This window comes from Aquarana catesbeiana, linkage group LG04, assembly GCF_042186555.1.
Source record: "Aquarana catesbeiana isolate 2022-GZ linkage group LG04, ASM4218655v1, whole genome shotgun sequence".
NCBI classification, from domain to species: Eukaryota; Metazoa; Chordata; class Amphibia; order Anura; family Ranidae; genus Aquarana; species Aquarana catesbeiana.
The window spans coordinates 118,142,823-118,158,921 of NC_133327.1; the positions used below are offsets into that span (position 1 = coordinate 118,142,823).

At 42.4% G+C, this 16,099-nt stretch overlaps 1 protein-coding gene across 1 annotated transcript in view; it reads left to right on the forward strand.

Moving 5' to 3' along the window:
- Positions 1–16,099, forward strand: part of IL20RB (interleukin 20 receptor subunit beta) — a 62,957-nt gene that overhangs the window by 30,774 nt on the left and 16,084 nt on the right. Inside the window, exons 2-3 of the mRNA XM_073625496.1 lie at positions 4,203–4,326; positions 10,570–10,763. Coding sequence (XP_073481597.1) covers positions 4,203–4,326; positions 10,570–10,763 — 318 coding nt within the window. The remainder of the gene's footprint in view (positions 1–4,202; positions 4,327–10,569; positions 10,764–16,099) is intronic.

A 16,099-nucleotide genomic window follows, 5' to 3' on the forward strand; every position in this document is an offset into this window, starting at 1 on the left:
TGTGCTGCCCTTAGGCTGGCCCCTGGAGGGCATCTTGACTCGTTGGTAATGTGCCTCCTCCTCCTCCTCCTCTTCCTCCTCCTCTTTTCTATCAGGCACCCACATTGAGTCAGTGACCTCATCATCCCCTCCCTCCTCATCACTGGAGCAAACCTGGCAGTATGCTGCAGCAGGGGGAACATGACTGCCAGATTTCTGTCCTTCTTGGGCACCCCCTCTGTCTGTGCTCATGTTACTGCCTTCATCTAGCTCAGTATCATCATCAGAGCCTTCTAAACACTGGGCATCCTCCTGGAGCATGTACCCAACACTGTGGTCAAACAGTTCGAGGGACTCCTCAGGAGGACATGGTGGGGCTAGGGAAGGAGTCTCTGATGCCATTGAGCCAAGGGAAGAGGCTTTGTTGGCAGCTGCTTTGCCAGACAAAGTACCCTGAGCATGGGTGAGAGAGGATGAGGAGGATGAGGACGGCTTGGTCATCCACTCGACCTAATCTTCCGCATGTTGCGGCTCAACATGGCCAGCTGCCGAAAAAAAGGCCAAGCATGTCCCACGGCCACGTGCTGATGAGGATGCACCGTCTCCATGACCAGCACTGTTGCCTCTAAACACAGAGCCTGCTTGCCCTCTTTTATTGGCTTGTGACTGTCTCCCTCTCCTTGTTGGCCTTCCAGACATACTAATGGCCTGTAGCTGCACTAAGCTGGGATAGAGATATATATATATATATATATATATATATATATATATATATATATATATATATATATATATATATATATATATATATATATATATACTGATACTGCAGCTAGCAAAATCAACTGCCTGCCTGTAGTATGAGAACACCACCAACCTTCTACAGGTAGCTTTAGCTGAACATTGTGCAGAGGTCGCAAAAAACTAACTTGTAGCTTATTTAGCTGCCTGCGGTAGTGATAGGATCAGGAAAACACCACTAACCTTCTACAGGTAGCTTTAGCTGAACACCGTGCAGAGCTTGCAAAAAACTAACTTGTAGCTTATTAAGCTGCCTGCGGTAGTGATAGGATCAGGAAAACACCACCAACCTTCTACAGGTAGCTTTAGCTGAACACTGTGCAGAGCTTGCAAAAAACTAACTTGTAGCTTATTTAGCTGCCTGCGGTAGTGATAGGATCAGGAAAACACCACCAACCTTCTACAGGTAGCTTTAGCTGAACACTGTGCAGAGCTCGCACTACATTAACTTGTAGTTTTAGCTGAACACTGTGAGGAGGACGTACTACACTAACTTGTAGCTTTAGCTGAACATTGTTCAGAGGACGCACTACACTAACTTGTAGCTTTAGCTGAACACTGTGCAGAGGTCGCACTACACTAACTTGTAGTTTTAGCTGAACACTGTGAGGAGGACGCACTACACTAACTTGTAGCTTTAGCTGAATACTGTGAGGAGGACGCACTACCCTAACTTGTAGCTTTAGCTGAACACTGTGCACTACACTAACTTGTAGTTTTAGCTGAACACTGTGCAGAGGTCACACTAAACTAACTTGTAGCTTTAACTAAACACTGTGAGGAGGAAGCACTACACTAACTGTAAATAGTCTAGCTGCCTGACTGTGGTACTAATAGGATCAAAAGAACACCAGCAATTTTCTTCAGGTAGCTGTAAATACTGTAACATGACAAGCCTGCCTGTCAGTAGCAAGATAACAGAATCTAGCTAAACTGATTACAGTGTATATATATATATATATATATATATATATATATATATATATATATATATATACACACACACACACACACACACACAACACCTGGGATGCATATATATATATATATATATATATATATATATATATATATATATATATATATACACAATACACTGTAAGTGCAGCTAACTCACTGACTGTCCTGCCTAATCTATCTAACTTAAATCAAATGACACTGTCTCTCTGTCTATCTCTCTCAACACCGAAACACACACTACACAGGGCCGCCGTGCAGGCGGCTTTATATAGTGTGGGGCGTGTACCAGATCCCCTAAACCATAATTGGCCAAAGCCTCCTGGGCTTTGGCCAATTACGGCTCTGTTCAGATGGCGCTGTGATTGGCCAAGCATGCGGGTCATAGTGCATGCTTGGCCAATCATCAGCCAGCAATGCACTGCAATGCCACAGTGAATTATGGGCCATGACGCACCACACGAATTTGGCGCGAATGGCCCATATCGTTTGCAATTCAGCCAACGGGCGAACAGACGATGTTCAAGTCGAACATGGGTTCGACTCGAACACGAAGCTCATCCCTAATCTCTAGTAGTCTCATGAGACTGGGACATGAATTCTCCAACACCTATAACATATTAACCATTTCCGACCATCTCCTATACCATATCTGTAGTCTCTAAACAGCTTCTGTTTTATGTCTGCTATCAGAGTTTTCTGTAGTATTACATTTACTAAATATTAAGAGTGGCCCTTTGGTTAAGTCAGGGGCCATAATTGTAAAAATAAAGTAAAAGTGAGAAATAACCCTGACAGTGCGGCAAATCCAGAAGAACAACAACCTAACTAACAAATGCTATGTACTAAATTGTAGGGAGCCCACATGAACAGGGCAGGATCAGTACTGGGACTCCGAACCAGGGGAGCGGAGCAGGATGCAGGGTACTGGATGCAGGGTACTGGATGCAGGGTACAGGAAGCAGATCACAGAATACAGGATTAGGCAGGGACACGGTTCACAAGCAGAAGCACAGTTATCAATTAAGGGAGGGATTATATACCTTCCAAGCAGTCAGTATCAGATGGAGCCTAATTACTCCATCTGATACTGACTGCTTGGACACCCACTGGTGGCACCGAGAACTGCACTATGGGAACAACAGTTCCACCAAGTAATCTGAGTCTTGACAGGAGTCTTCTATTTCTGATTTTATTAACTACTTGCTGATCCGACACAGTACATGCATACTGCGGCAGGGCGGCATTTCCGGCCAGGGGATCATTTGATCTCTATATAATAACCAAAGCTGTTATGAATGAATCTCATTTATAACAGCTGGCTCACAGCTATCACATGGTACCTGGGCCAATCACAGAACCCTGTACTATGTGATTGGCTGTGACCTCAGATCACTATTAATCACAGCTGTCATGAATGTAACCCATTCATGACAGTTCGAAACATTGTTGTTACAATGATCATCATTGTAACAACAATCAAAGTGTAAACAACAATCTAAGTTTAGTTTTCTATTAACATACTGTCACTATCAGTCAGTGTCCTTGATCACTGCCACACCAGTCATATTATGACACTGTACTGCGCTGGTGATGGTATATAAAAAAAATGAGAAAAAAAAACACATAATTTTGTTTCCTCATTTTCAGAAAAATTGTGACAAAAAATTAGAACTGAAAAAAACTCAGCATGCCTCTTACTAAATGCCTCAGACTGTCTACTTTCCAAAAAGGGGTCATTTATACTGTCCCAGCATTTTAAGGGCCTCAAGAAATTAGATTGTCTGTCAATACATCAGGATTGATACATTTTTAAATATATATACCATAGTTTGTAGATGCTATAACTTTCACACAAACCAATTAATACACACTTATTGTGATTTTTTTTTACCAAGGACAAAAAGCAGAATACATTTTGGCCTAAATTTATGATGAAATTTGTTTTATTGGATATTTTTTATTACAGAAAGTATTAGTATTTTACCCCAAATGTTCATTCTTTTTTTTGTTTATATAGTAATAATAATAATAATAATAATAAAAAAAAACAGTGATGATCAAATACCACCAAAAGAAAGCACTATTTGTGTGAAAAAAGCTATATAAATGCAATTTGTGTACAGTGTTGCATGACCGTGTAACTGCCAGTTAAAATTACACAGTGTCGAATAGCAAAAAATGACCTGGTCATGAAGGGGGTAAAACCTTCTGGTGGTCAAGTGGTTAACATAGTACAAACTTCTGGTCAGTTGTGAAACTAGAAGCAGAAGAAAATGTTATTTACCTATAGTAACAGTCTGAGCTAGGGCACATGCTATCTCTTCATATTGATTGTTTTCAACCATAGACTTTGTATCAGTAAAACATGCTATACAGTGCTCTTTTAAAGTGACCCAAGCCTATTTTTATCAGTGCGGATTCCTGTTATGAAACATTTAATCTCATATTTTTATATTTTCTAGAACCAGATTTGCTTCCACCTCCGGAGAACGTTTTTATACATTCCACCAACCTGATTCATATCTTGCACTGGAAACCATTGCCAAAGTCCTGGGGAAATGTAACATACTCCGTCCAGTCACAAGGGTATGACTAGTATTTAATGTTAAGGTTTAGAGACAATGCAGCTAATTTCTAAACATTTGATAATGATTAGTATAGCCTTAAAGTGGTTTTAAACCCACTGAAAAACAAAAACAAAAAAAAACCTGCAAGACAAAGGCATAATGAGTTAGTATGCATAGCATACTAGCTCATTATGAAATACCTACCTTAGATTGAAGCCCCCAGAGTGGTCCCGGCACATCGCTGTGGCCGGCTACATGCCTCCCGGAGTTATGTCCGGGCATCGCAGGCTCCGGCGCTGTGATTGGTCGGGAGCTGCGATGACATCACTCCCACGTATGTGCACGGGAGCCGCTGGTAACGGCACAGCAGCTGAAGAAACGGTATGAGCGAGCCGTTTCTTCAGTGCGCATGTGCTGATGACGTCGGCACATGCTGATACAGCGAATATCTCCTAAACGATGCAAGTTTAGGAGATATTCATGGTACCTGTAGGTAAAAGTGGTGTGTAAGGGTTTACAACCACTTTAGGAAATAGTACTATATTTACCCGTCTTCTCTTCCAGGTCAAAGAATGGTTTTAGCATTGTTTAGATTAAAGCTTGAGGTTAAAGATTGAAAAAGCTCTCAAGCTACCACTTTGCAATTTATATGTTGTTAAGCTGAAAGGTTTATTACAAGTCAAAGTCCAATCATGCCAGATTCCTATGTCTTTTGATGTGGTTTGGTTGTATTTATCCTTTTCTGTTCCTTTGCATAAATCGCTATGTGACTCATAGAAATACTGGCCTATTGGTCTGTGAGATACAGTCATGATGTTTCTGATGCTAAACTCTTGGGAATAATGGCATTTTCTCAAAGGGAGAAACACTAGAGAAGCAGACCTAACATCAGATATATTTGTAGAGCTACCCCTGAGAGAGCTGTTGGATTTTAGCACAGAGCAGTACAGAGGCAGCCAGGCACTGAGCAAACAGTTTATTCACTCCAGCTCAGAGAACAATCTAGGGGATGTCTTTTTTGAGGTTTATTGCTGTAGAACTTGAACAGAAGGGGAACAATGGAGACTGGGATATTCCAAAACACTTGCATGCATATTTAAGCCGAGGAAACCTAGCAGTATAACAGTCACTAGGTTCACAACTGATTACCATGAACAATAAAGTGTAGCAGAATTGTAATGGGATTGTAATATTTTTTTGGGTTGAACTGGATGGACTTGTGTCTTTTTTCAACCTGACTGACTATGTAACTATGTAACTAATGAACTGGCACAGTCTGAACTCTTGCAACTGATGACCTAAGACAGTTTGGGCAATCTGGGCTAGCTGGAACAGTCATACATCCACAGCTGTGGACCATTGATAATTGCAGCACAGTGTTCAGGCTCTACTCACAGACCCAGGAGGGAGATCATATTTGTGGGCTCTGTCCATCATATGGAGTAGTCTAGCAGCCAGTCCTGGGAGGCTCCAGGGGCAAACAGCCCCCTGGAGCATTAGCAGTTCATCCTTGCAGGCAGGATGAACAGGCTCCAAAAAACCCCGTTTGTCCAAGCTCCGACCTATTTACCCCTTCCCTCCCCACCTACTGAGCACACCTCCCTAGAGATTGGTCAGGGGGTAGTAAATATTCAAGCTGGGGATTTGAATTTTCCCACCCCAATCTCTGGAAGTTTCTCAACAAAGCCAAGGAAAACAATCAATCCCACAGCTATAGCCATTAGCCACTGGCTGATATCATGACCATATGTGGTCAAATACATCAGCCAGTATCCCCTGCTGGCTTGTTGACATTCAGCAGTTGGCCAGGGAGCTGTCATTTGTGGCAGGAATGCAATAGGAACGGCCTGTCATGGGGTGTCATCATATCTGTGGGTTGTAGGGGCACTGTTCATTGTGACTGGCACTGGATCTACATCTCTAAACAAAGTGAATGACATTGCATTTACATTGGGGCACAATGTTTATGTATTTATTTTTACAGTGTCTGTATGTTAATTTACTTTTACATGAATGAGAAACAAGGCAGTAGCTGGAAATTTAGGCCCCCCCCTGACAAGGTACCTCTCAATGTTGAGGGCATGTGGATTGGTCTGGTACAGGATGAGAGTGCTGCACGCTCACTGTCCTTCCTTTTCCTGGTCCCCTGGATTTTGAGGGAGACCCCATGCTGTAATTTTTTATTTTTTTTGCGTGGGTTCCCTCTCAAAATCCACACCAGTTCCTTAATCATGAAGCCATGAAAGAAGGGGGCAGTAAGCATGCACCATTCTCCTTAAAAAACACCAGGACACATTCCCTGCAAAAGGAAGAAAAAACATAAAAAATTGGCAAGGGATTCCCCATGGATTGCTTTTACAAGTGGTGGTAGGGGGTTCCCCCCTCCTCCCACCGCCTTCCCGGGCTCTTGCGGCCCATCGGGGAACCCGGGACTGCAGCCATCGGAATGGCCCTGATCATCTCTATGGTCTAAGAGAGGGGTTGGCAACCAGTCTAACGAGGTCCACCTGTCGACCACAGGCAGGTGACAGGAGGAGCGTGAACAGTTTTTTTCTGCACCGCTCACCCCCGCCTTCTATGTGCCTGTCCTTGTCTCCCCTCCCAGCCTCCTCCGACACCGCCACGCCATCTATGTCCCGGTCTTTCTCTCTCCCCCCCGCCTCCATCCTCCTCTGCCGCTCTGATCAGTGAACATTGGAGATTGGGAGGAGGAGCCGGCCAAATTAACTTTTTATGTTGAACCGCTGGTGATTAGTTGCTAGAACACAGGGTGGTCCTAAGCATCCAATCACCAGCTTGGTAATATGAAAAGTCACTCTGCCAGCTCCCTCCCTCTGTGCAGAAATGTACTGCCTCCCAATCTCTGCTGTGGAAACAGGTAGGACATTGTGCTATGGGAGGGATGGGAAGGGAGGGGGGGCAGAGGTTACTGCTATAGGGGAAGGGGGGGGCGGAAGACACCACTGTGTGTGTTGGGGGGGAGGTGACGTGAAAGGGCAGAGGACACTGTTATGGGCAGGGTCACTCACATAGCAGTGTCCTCTACCACCCTTCACATCACCTCCCACCTCCCTCCCCCCGATCCCTGCATTCTGAGCGCAAAGCACCCCTAAACCCTGCATTCTGAGTGCAACGCACTCCTGATCCCCTGCATTCTGAGCGCAATACACTCCTGAACTCCTGCATTCTGAGCACAACACAATCCTGATTCCTGCATTCTGAGCACAACGCACTCCTGATCCCTGCATTCTGAGCATAACGCACTCCTGAACCCTGCATTCTGAGTGCAACGCACCCCTAAACCCTGCATTCTGAGTGTATTGCATCTATAAACCCTGCATTCTGAGCGCAATGCACTCCTGATCCCCTGCATTCTGAGCGCAACACGCTCCTAAACCCTGCATTATGAGCATAACGCACTCCTGAACCTTGCATTCTGAGTGTAACGCACTCCTGAACCCTGCATTCTGAGTGCAACACACCCCTAAACACTGTATTCTAAGCGCAACGCACCCCTAAACCTTGCATTCTGAGCACAACGCACTCCTGATCCCCTGCATTCTGAGTGCAACACACTCCTGATCCCCTGCATTCTGAGCGCAACACACTCCTAAACCCTGCATTCTGAGCATAACGCACTCCTGAACCATGTATTCCAAGTGTAAGGCACTTCTGAACCCTGCATTCTAAGTGTAACGCACTCCTGATCCCTGCATTCTCAGCGCAACACACTCCTAAACCCTGCATTCTGAGCGTAACGTACTCCTAAACCCTGCATTCTGAGCGTAACGTACTCCTAAACCCTGCATTCTGAGCGTAACGTACTCCTAAACCCTGCATTCTGAGCGTAACGTACTCCTAAACCCTGCATTCTGAGCGTAACGCACTCCTGAACCCTGCATTCTGAGTGTAACGAACTCCTGAACCCTGCATTCTGAGTGTAACATACTCCTGAACCCTGGATTCTGCGTGCAACGCACTCCTGAACACTGCATTTTGAGTGCAACACAATCCTAAACCCTGCACTCTGAGCCTAACGCACTCCTGAACCCTGCATTCTGAGCATAACACACTCCTGAACCCTGCATTTTGACCACAATGCCCGCCTGAACCCTGCATTCTGACCGCAATGGACTCATGAACCCTGCATTCTGACCACAATGGACTCATGAACCCTGCATTCTGACCGCAACGCACTCCTGAACCCTGCAATCTGACCGCAACGCACTCCTGAACCCTGCAATCTGACCGCAATGCACTCCTGAACCCTGCATTCTGACTGCAATGCACTCCTTAACTGTTCATTCTGACTGCAACACACTCCTGAACCCTGCATTCTGACCGCAACGCACTCCTGAACCCTGCCTTCTGAGTGCAACGCACTCCTTAACCCTGCATTCTGAGTGCAGGACACTCCTGAACCTTGCATTCTGAGCGCAGCCCACTCCTGATCCCTGCATTCTGACCGCAAGGCACTCCTGAGCCCTGCATTCTGAGTGTAACACACTCCTGAATCCTGCATTCTAGGACCAACCCACTCCTGATCCCTCCATTCTGAGCGTAATGCACTGATGAACCCTGCATTCTCTGAACAACGCACTCCTAGACCCTGCACTCTCTTGTAATACTTATTTTTGTTCTGAGTAAAAATATTTTATCAAAAAAAACATGGTCAGTCTTACTGTCTTTTTTTTATGGCGGGGGGAGACACTATGCCTGGTGATCTTTGACTTCATCAGTGTTGTTCAAGTAGATCTCCATCTCTCGAAGGTTGCCTACCCCTGGTCTAAGAAGCTGGAAGCGGGAGCATTTTGTCACTTCCGGTTTCACTGGTTGTAAACTGGTTTGAAAAAAACCTGGTTTGATAAAAGCTGGTAAACTGGTTTGAAATAAGCCTCAGATCATAACGATATTGGTATGATCCAAAGCTTTTAAGGGCAGGGACCCCAGATGTCTCAGTAAAGAGGACCTGTCTTTGCCTATTGCTCATCACAAAGGGATGTTTACATTCCTTGTCATAACAATATAAGTGATAAAGAAAATGTAAAAATACAATGTAAAACAAACAAAATAATCAAAGAATTTAAAGTGCCCCCATCCCCCACGCCCATGCTCAAAGACGACCAAAGACGACACGTAGGTCCCATGCTGGTACATAAACAGTGATTTACACCACACATGTGAGGTATCACCGCGAAAGTCAGATGGAGAGCAATAATTCTAGCACCAGACCTAATGTGTAAGGCTTAATGTACACGGGACATTTTAAAACCACTCCTGAATGATTTAACTTGACAGATAGTAACCAACGTTTTAAAACGTCCATTTGGGCGCGTTTACATGCCACGTTTAGCAGCGTTTGTGTTTAGAAGCGTTTTTTTTTTTTTTTAAATAGTCAAAAATGTATCTCTATTAAAAACGTCTGTAAACAAAGCACTGCTAAATGTGAGTTACCACGTTTACAAGCTGTTACATCTGATCTAAGAGCATGTCCTACTTCTTCATACAAAAACATACTTGGGGGGCACACTCTAAAATTCTTCACATTCAAGATGGTGCTGCTATAAGACCAAAAACAATACAAACCAGATTACAGCGCACACATACAAAAATTACATTTATCCTGCAAGGCTAGTTAAAAACATTTGAACATATTAAAAAAAAATACAGGGGATTGGTCACACTATATGGTCATATAGTGCTAAGCCCACTTACTGCGGCAAAGTACCCCGACTTAGTGGGTCCTACCCTAGTAATAGAATGAAAGAACCTGTGTCTCAACCATGGGAGATCAGCTCCTCTATGTGGGAGAACTGAAGGGATTCCTCCTATGCACTGGTGGCCACTAATAAGAGGTAATGAAGAGGGGGAGGGGTGCTCCAGCCCAAGAGACCTGGTCAGAGTCCATACAATATACAAAAACATACTTGGGGGCACACCCTAAAAAGCTTCACATTCAAGATGGTGCTGCTATAAGACCAAAAACAGTACAAAACATCCTGCAAGGCTAGTTAAAAAAACACCTGAACATATTCAAAAATACGGGGGGTTGGTCACACTATATGGTCATATAGTGCTAAGCCCACTTACTGTGACAAAGTACCTACTTCTTCATAAAGCCATAGCTTTAAAAAACAAAACAAAACAAAACAAAAAAAACATTTTTTTTATATGATTTTTATTCTGTTATTTTGGAATTTTATCATCTTGACAAAGTGATTCATTTTGACTTTGCTTCATTATGGATTTCTTGTTTTCCCAGAGAGTATGAGCGAGTATATAAAAATCATACCTGGAATGACATTTATCAATGCCAATCTATCTCTGAGCACCAATGCAATGTTACTTATGATGTGGCCGCTAATGTCTTGTACGCATTTCGGGTTCGATCAGAGCAGGAAGTCCAGCGAACATCTGTCTGGGCTGAAATGGAGAAACTTTTCAACAGAATGACATGTGAGTTTTGATTCTATTAGTTATAATTTTCTTCTTAGTTCCTTTTTCTTTATCTAGTTTTTTATGCAGTCTCTTTTCAGAACAAATGTTAGCGGTGACGATCCTGGGGGTTATACTGGATTAGATGAAATGTTATTTGATTCTTACACTTCCATCTGCCCATATCCAGAACTCTATAGGTAGCATAGGAATCTAAAGTTAGGTTATGCTTTGATTAGCCACATTTAGCTGTGGAATCCATATAACACGCCAACACAAACACTGATCCAGTGATATTGCAGAAGCAATGATAGAGGTTGACTCAGCTCCTGTTCACACTGATTTCAACTTTGAAAGTTGCATGATTTTAAAGCCTCAGGTCAGTGCAGCTTCAGGTGCGACTTGGCTGACATTTGTGTGACATCATGCACAGTTGTTTATGCAAGTCGCACCTGAAATCACAAAAAATAGTGCAGGAACATTTTTTGCAAATCAGTGCGGCATTGCAAAGCCGGATTTGCACCGATTTGAACAGTTCCATTGCCGACAATAGGGTGGGACCTGTCATTTGATTTGGACCTGTCAAATCACATGACAAGTTGCATCGGTGTATTTTAATTATAGAATAACACAACTTTCCCTAAAAATTATATATAAAATTACAAGTGTAATTTTGTATTGTAATGTTAGCTAAAATTGCCTTTCCATTCACTGCCAGCTATGATTTTCTAAAACAGTCACACAATTCAAATGTCAGTTTCTTGTGAACATCACTCAAAACTCACCCAGGATCCTTCCTGGAGTAAACTGTTGGAAGATTACCCCTTTCATTACCTCGATGTGTGGGTTACAGGAGAAAACAACTGCTTCTTGCTGGCCAGCTCAGTAACCATTAGGTTGGTTGCATTCCCTTCTGCTATAAGCTCACGTTCACTTCAATGACTAGAGTTGCCACCTCATCCCTTTAAACCTGAACACATATTAATTACACAGGTTTTGTGACTAATTGAATGCAGGTAAGGCACTAAGTGAGTTTAATTACCACCTTAATCAGCCACAGAACCTGTGTAATTAATATGTGTTCGGGTTTAAAGGGATGAGGTGGCAACCCTATCAATGACACTTCAATGAACTTATACTGTAAAGGGAGGGTCCCCTGGATTCTGCTGCATGATAAACAGCTACAAACTTTTACGTTTTGGATGGGCACTAGGGAGTTAAATCACCTGCTTTCATTTTATATCTCCCAGAAACTCCAATAAGCTGTGTCCCTGCTTCCTACCTGTTATCTGCTTGTAGGTGCAGAGGTGTACCCCCAGAGAAAAGCAGGGCTGTGGCTCTTGGCTAAGAGTTGGAAAACTTGTGTTAACATAAAAAATAAAAAAAAAATCATATATATATATATATATATATATATATATATATATATATATATATATATATATTGCATCTAAAAAGTTTTGAATATCATGAAAAAGTTAATTTATTTCAGTAATTCAATTCATAAAGTGAAACTCATATTATGTAGCACCCTCTAGTGTGCTAGAAGGATAGTAAGACGCTTCTGACGTTGTTTCTGGTTCAGGAGTGGCTTGACACAAGGATTGCGACAGTTGTAGCCTGGATACGTGTATGTGTTTTGGCTCTGGAAGCACTGACATCAGCCGTACTCCACTCCTTGTGAATCTCCCCCAAATTCTTGAATGGCCTTTGCTTCACAATGCTTTCAAGGCTGCGGTTATCTCTGTTGCTTTTGCACCTTTTTCTAGCACACTTTTTGCTTCCACGCAACTTCCATTAATATGCTTGGATGCAGCACTCTGTGAACAGCCAGCTTCTTTGAGCAATGACCTTTTGTGACTTACCCTCCTTGTGGAGGGTGTCAGTGACTGTCTCCTGGACAGGTGTCAAGTCAGCAGTCTTCACAATGATTGTGTAACCTACTGGACCAGACTGATAGACCATTTAAAGACTCAGGAAACCTTTACAGGTGTTTTGAGTTAATTAAACTTTAATTTAACTTTTTCACAATGTTCAAATTTTTTCAGAGATACAGTATTTTGGGTTTTCACTAGCTGTAAGTCATATTCATTAAAATGAAAAAAAGAAATGCTTGAAATATATCACTCCGTGTGTAATGAATCTATATAATATATGAGTTTCACTTTTTAAATTGAATTGCTGAAATAAATTAACTTTTTGATGATAATCTAATTTTTTGAGATGCACCTGTGTATATATACTATATATATATATATATATATATATATATATATATATATATATATATATACAGTATATAGATATAGATAGATATATATATCTATATATATCTATCTATATATATATATATATATATATATATAGTATATTTAAATTCATGACCACTTTTCTTTGATTTGTTTAATTTAGTAGCATGAAACGCCAGCTATTTATTTATAAATATATTTATTTATATTTTGGTGGTTTTTATGCAACCTGTAATTATACCTCATTAATAAACACCCTGTTCTGTACAAACTAGTTCTAGCAGGTAATTGAAGTTAATTAAAACAGAGCACAGTATTATGTGTGTGGTTCTGCCCAAACTCGTTCATCCATACTGATGACAACATTATAATAGTTGTATGAAATTAATAGAATCATATTCAGGAGAATTAAAATGTATGTTTCACAAGAAGCAATGTTATATCTCTTATTGGCTAACAGTACAATCACATATAATTTCAATCAAAACTTTTTTCTAGTTCTAGATAGTTTTAGATAGAATGGGAAGGGTTACAAACTCTGTTTGGTTTTATTCATGCCTGTATCTTAGTTTGGAACATCTAATCATTTGTACTGAGGACTAGGGACCATGAAACAACATGTTATGGTTGTCACTGGAAAAGGAGTAGAGAGTATATCTTTCAATGGGGACACTTGTTCTGGTGACAGCTGTCAGAGATAGAATTCCCCCTGTTTTTTCACAGAGCTGAACCAGTTGTAAGTTTCACAGAGCTAACCCAGTTGTAAATGACAGGTCAGAGGACCAGAGATCCCAATAAGCCGAATGATCTTCCTGAGTAAGGAAGATCGCTGGTGGTCTAGTAAGCCCCCATCTGATTTATGGTGAAGGTGTCACAACGGTGAATGTCTGAGCACTCCTCTGTCAGGATCGATCTATCCAGTGTGGGACACTGGCATGTAGAACTGTTTGCACAGGAGCACTTTAGTGATCAATTTATGAACTTTGCATTTTATGAATATAATATATTTTGCACTTTTGCATAAGGACATTTTTGGATTGAATAATATTTTGATTGTATTTTCTGTTCACTTTAAAGGTTTTGCACTATGTCATATATGGTGTTTTGCTCATGGTAATTTTATTTAGCGCTGTACTTTTAGGACATACATATTTGATTAACCTGGTATTTAGGTTTTAGTGCACAGCTGCTGTATTTACTTTTGATAACACACTAGCGCGCATTTTCTTCTATATAATAATTCTTATAACAGGTATTCAAATATCATCACTTTTCCAAAAATTTGTTGTCATTTTAGCACTTGGTCCTTTACATATAGTTACCTATAGTTAGTCTGTTTGAAAAAAAAAGACACAAGTCCATCTAGTTCAACTAATAAAAGGGGAAAAAAATCCTACAATCTTATAGACACAATCAGAGGTGGCCTGTTCATTAAGGGCGCCGCTCCCCCCATCCATGCCTCCGGCCCCTATCCGGATGCTGGATGCATGAATTCTGATGGCGGGGGGGTGGTTTGAAGAACCTGATTAGAGCCAGAGGCTCTAATAGGCTTCAAAATAGGGTGGGCTCGGGGCGCAGAGAATGGAAACAGAGCCCACCTGGGTGTGTTACAATAGCAAATTAATATTCGCTATTGAAACACTGATCCTCCTGCCGGCCAATCAGGAAGCGGGCCTGATTGGGGGAAAGGAGAAGCATTCCAATTGTCTGCCAAGGAGGAGGGAGGAAACAGAAACCGTCGTGATGCCCGTGAAGAGCAGGGGAAGGGGGAGCCGCCGTGATGCCCGCGGAGTGCAGGGGAAGCTGCCATGATGTCTGCGGAGTGCAGAGGAAGCCACTGTGATGCCTGCAGCGAGCAGGGGAAGCCGCTGTGATGCCCACAGAGTGCTGGGGAAGGGGAAGCCGCTGTGATGCCCGCAGAGAGGGGAAGCCACCCGTGATGCCTGCCGCCTGGGTGAAGCGCTGCCCGCCATAGATGGGGTAAGTGCTCCAGACCCGACTAACCAGCCGCCACTGTACACAATCCTATACCCATAGTTGATCTAGAGGATGGCAAAAAAACCCCCAGCAGAGCATGATCCAATTTGCTCCAGTGGGAGAAAAAATTCCTTCCTGATCCCCCATGAGGCAATCGGATATTCCCTGGATTAAATTTACCTATAAATATTAGTATCCAATTATATTATTTGGGATGTGATCTTTTTGCAGTAAAAGCTTTGGACGATCCATGGTGTGCTGGAGAATATGTGCATTGGTCATTTAAAATTTTAACTGAGCCCCAGTACTACAGCAATTGCTTTACTTCTGGCCCTGTAATGCTGGAGCTTCTGGTCCCAGCTTTTACAGCTGCATAGTCCTATGCAACCGCTCTGCCCCCTCTCTTCCTCTTGCCTAATCATCGTTTTGTATTATATGAACCCATTTACAAAATACAAAGCCTTCTGTGAAAGGGCAGCTGAGGGGAAGGGGTGGGCAAAGCGGCTGCTGTGTGAGAAAACAGCATTTCTCCTGATAGAGCGCAGGGAGTATAGTAATAGCTGTACTTCCAGCGCACAGTAAAACTGTCATAAAATAAAATAGATAAGTCCAACAGGTAGAATAGACCTAATTGGACTTAACATATATTAAACTAGCACATGTAGCTGAATTCCAGGAGTTCAGCTTTAAAATATATATGTGTGGGCAATGCCAAATAATCCTTATGCCCTGTACACACGGTCGGATTTTCCGACGTAAAAAGTGCGATCGGATTGTGTTGTCGGAAATTCTGATCGTGTGTGGGCTCCATCCAACTTTTTCTGTCGGAATTTCCGACACACAAAGTTTGAGAGCTTGCTATAACATTTTCCGATAACAAAATCCGATCCGTTAAATTCTGATCGTGTGTACACAAATCCAACGCACAAAGTGCCACGCATGCTCAGAATAAATTAAGAGACGAAAGCTATTGGCTACTGCCCCATTTATAGTCCCGACGTACGTGTTTTTTGTCACCGCGTTCAGAACGATCAGATTTTCCGACAACTTTGTGCGACCATGTGTATGCAAGACAAGTTTGAGCCAACATCCGTCGGAAAAAATCCATGGATTTTTTTGTCGGAATGTCCG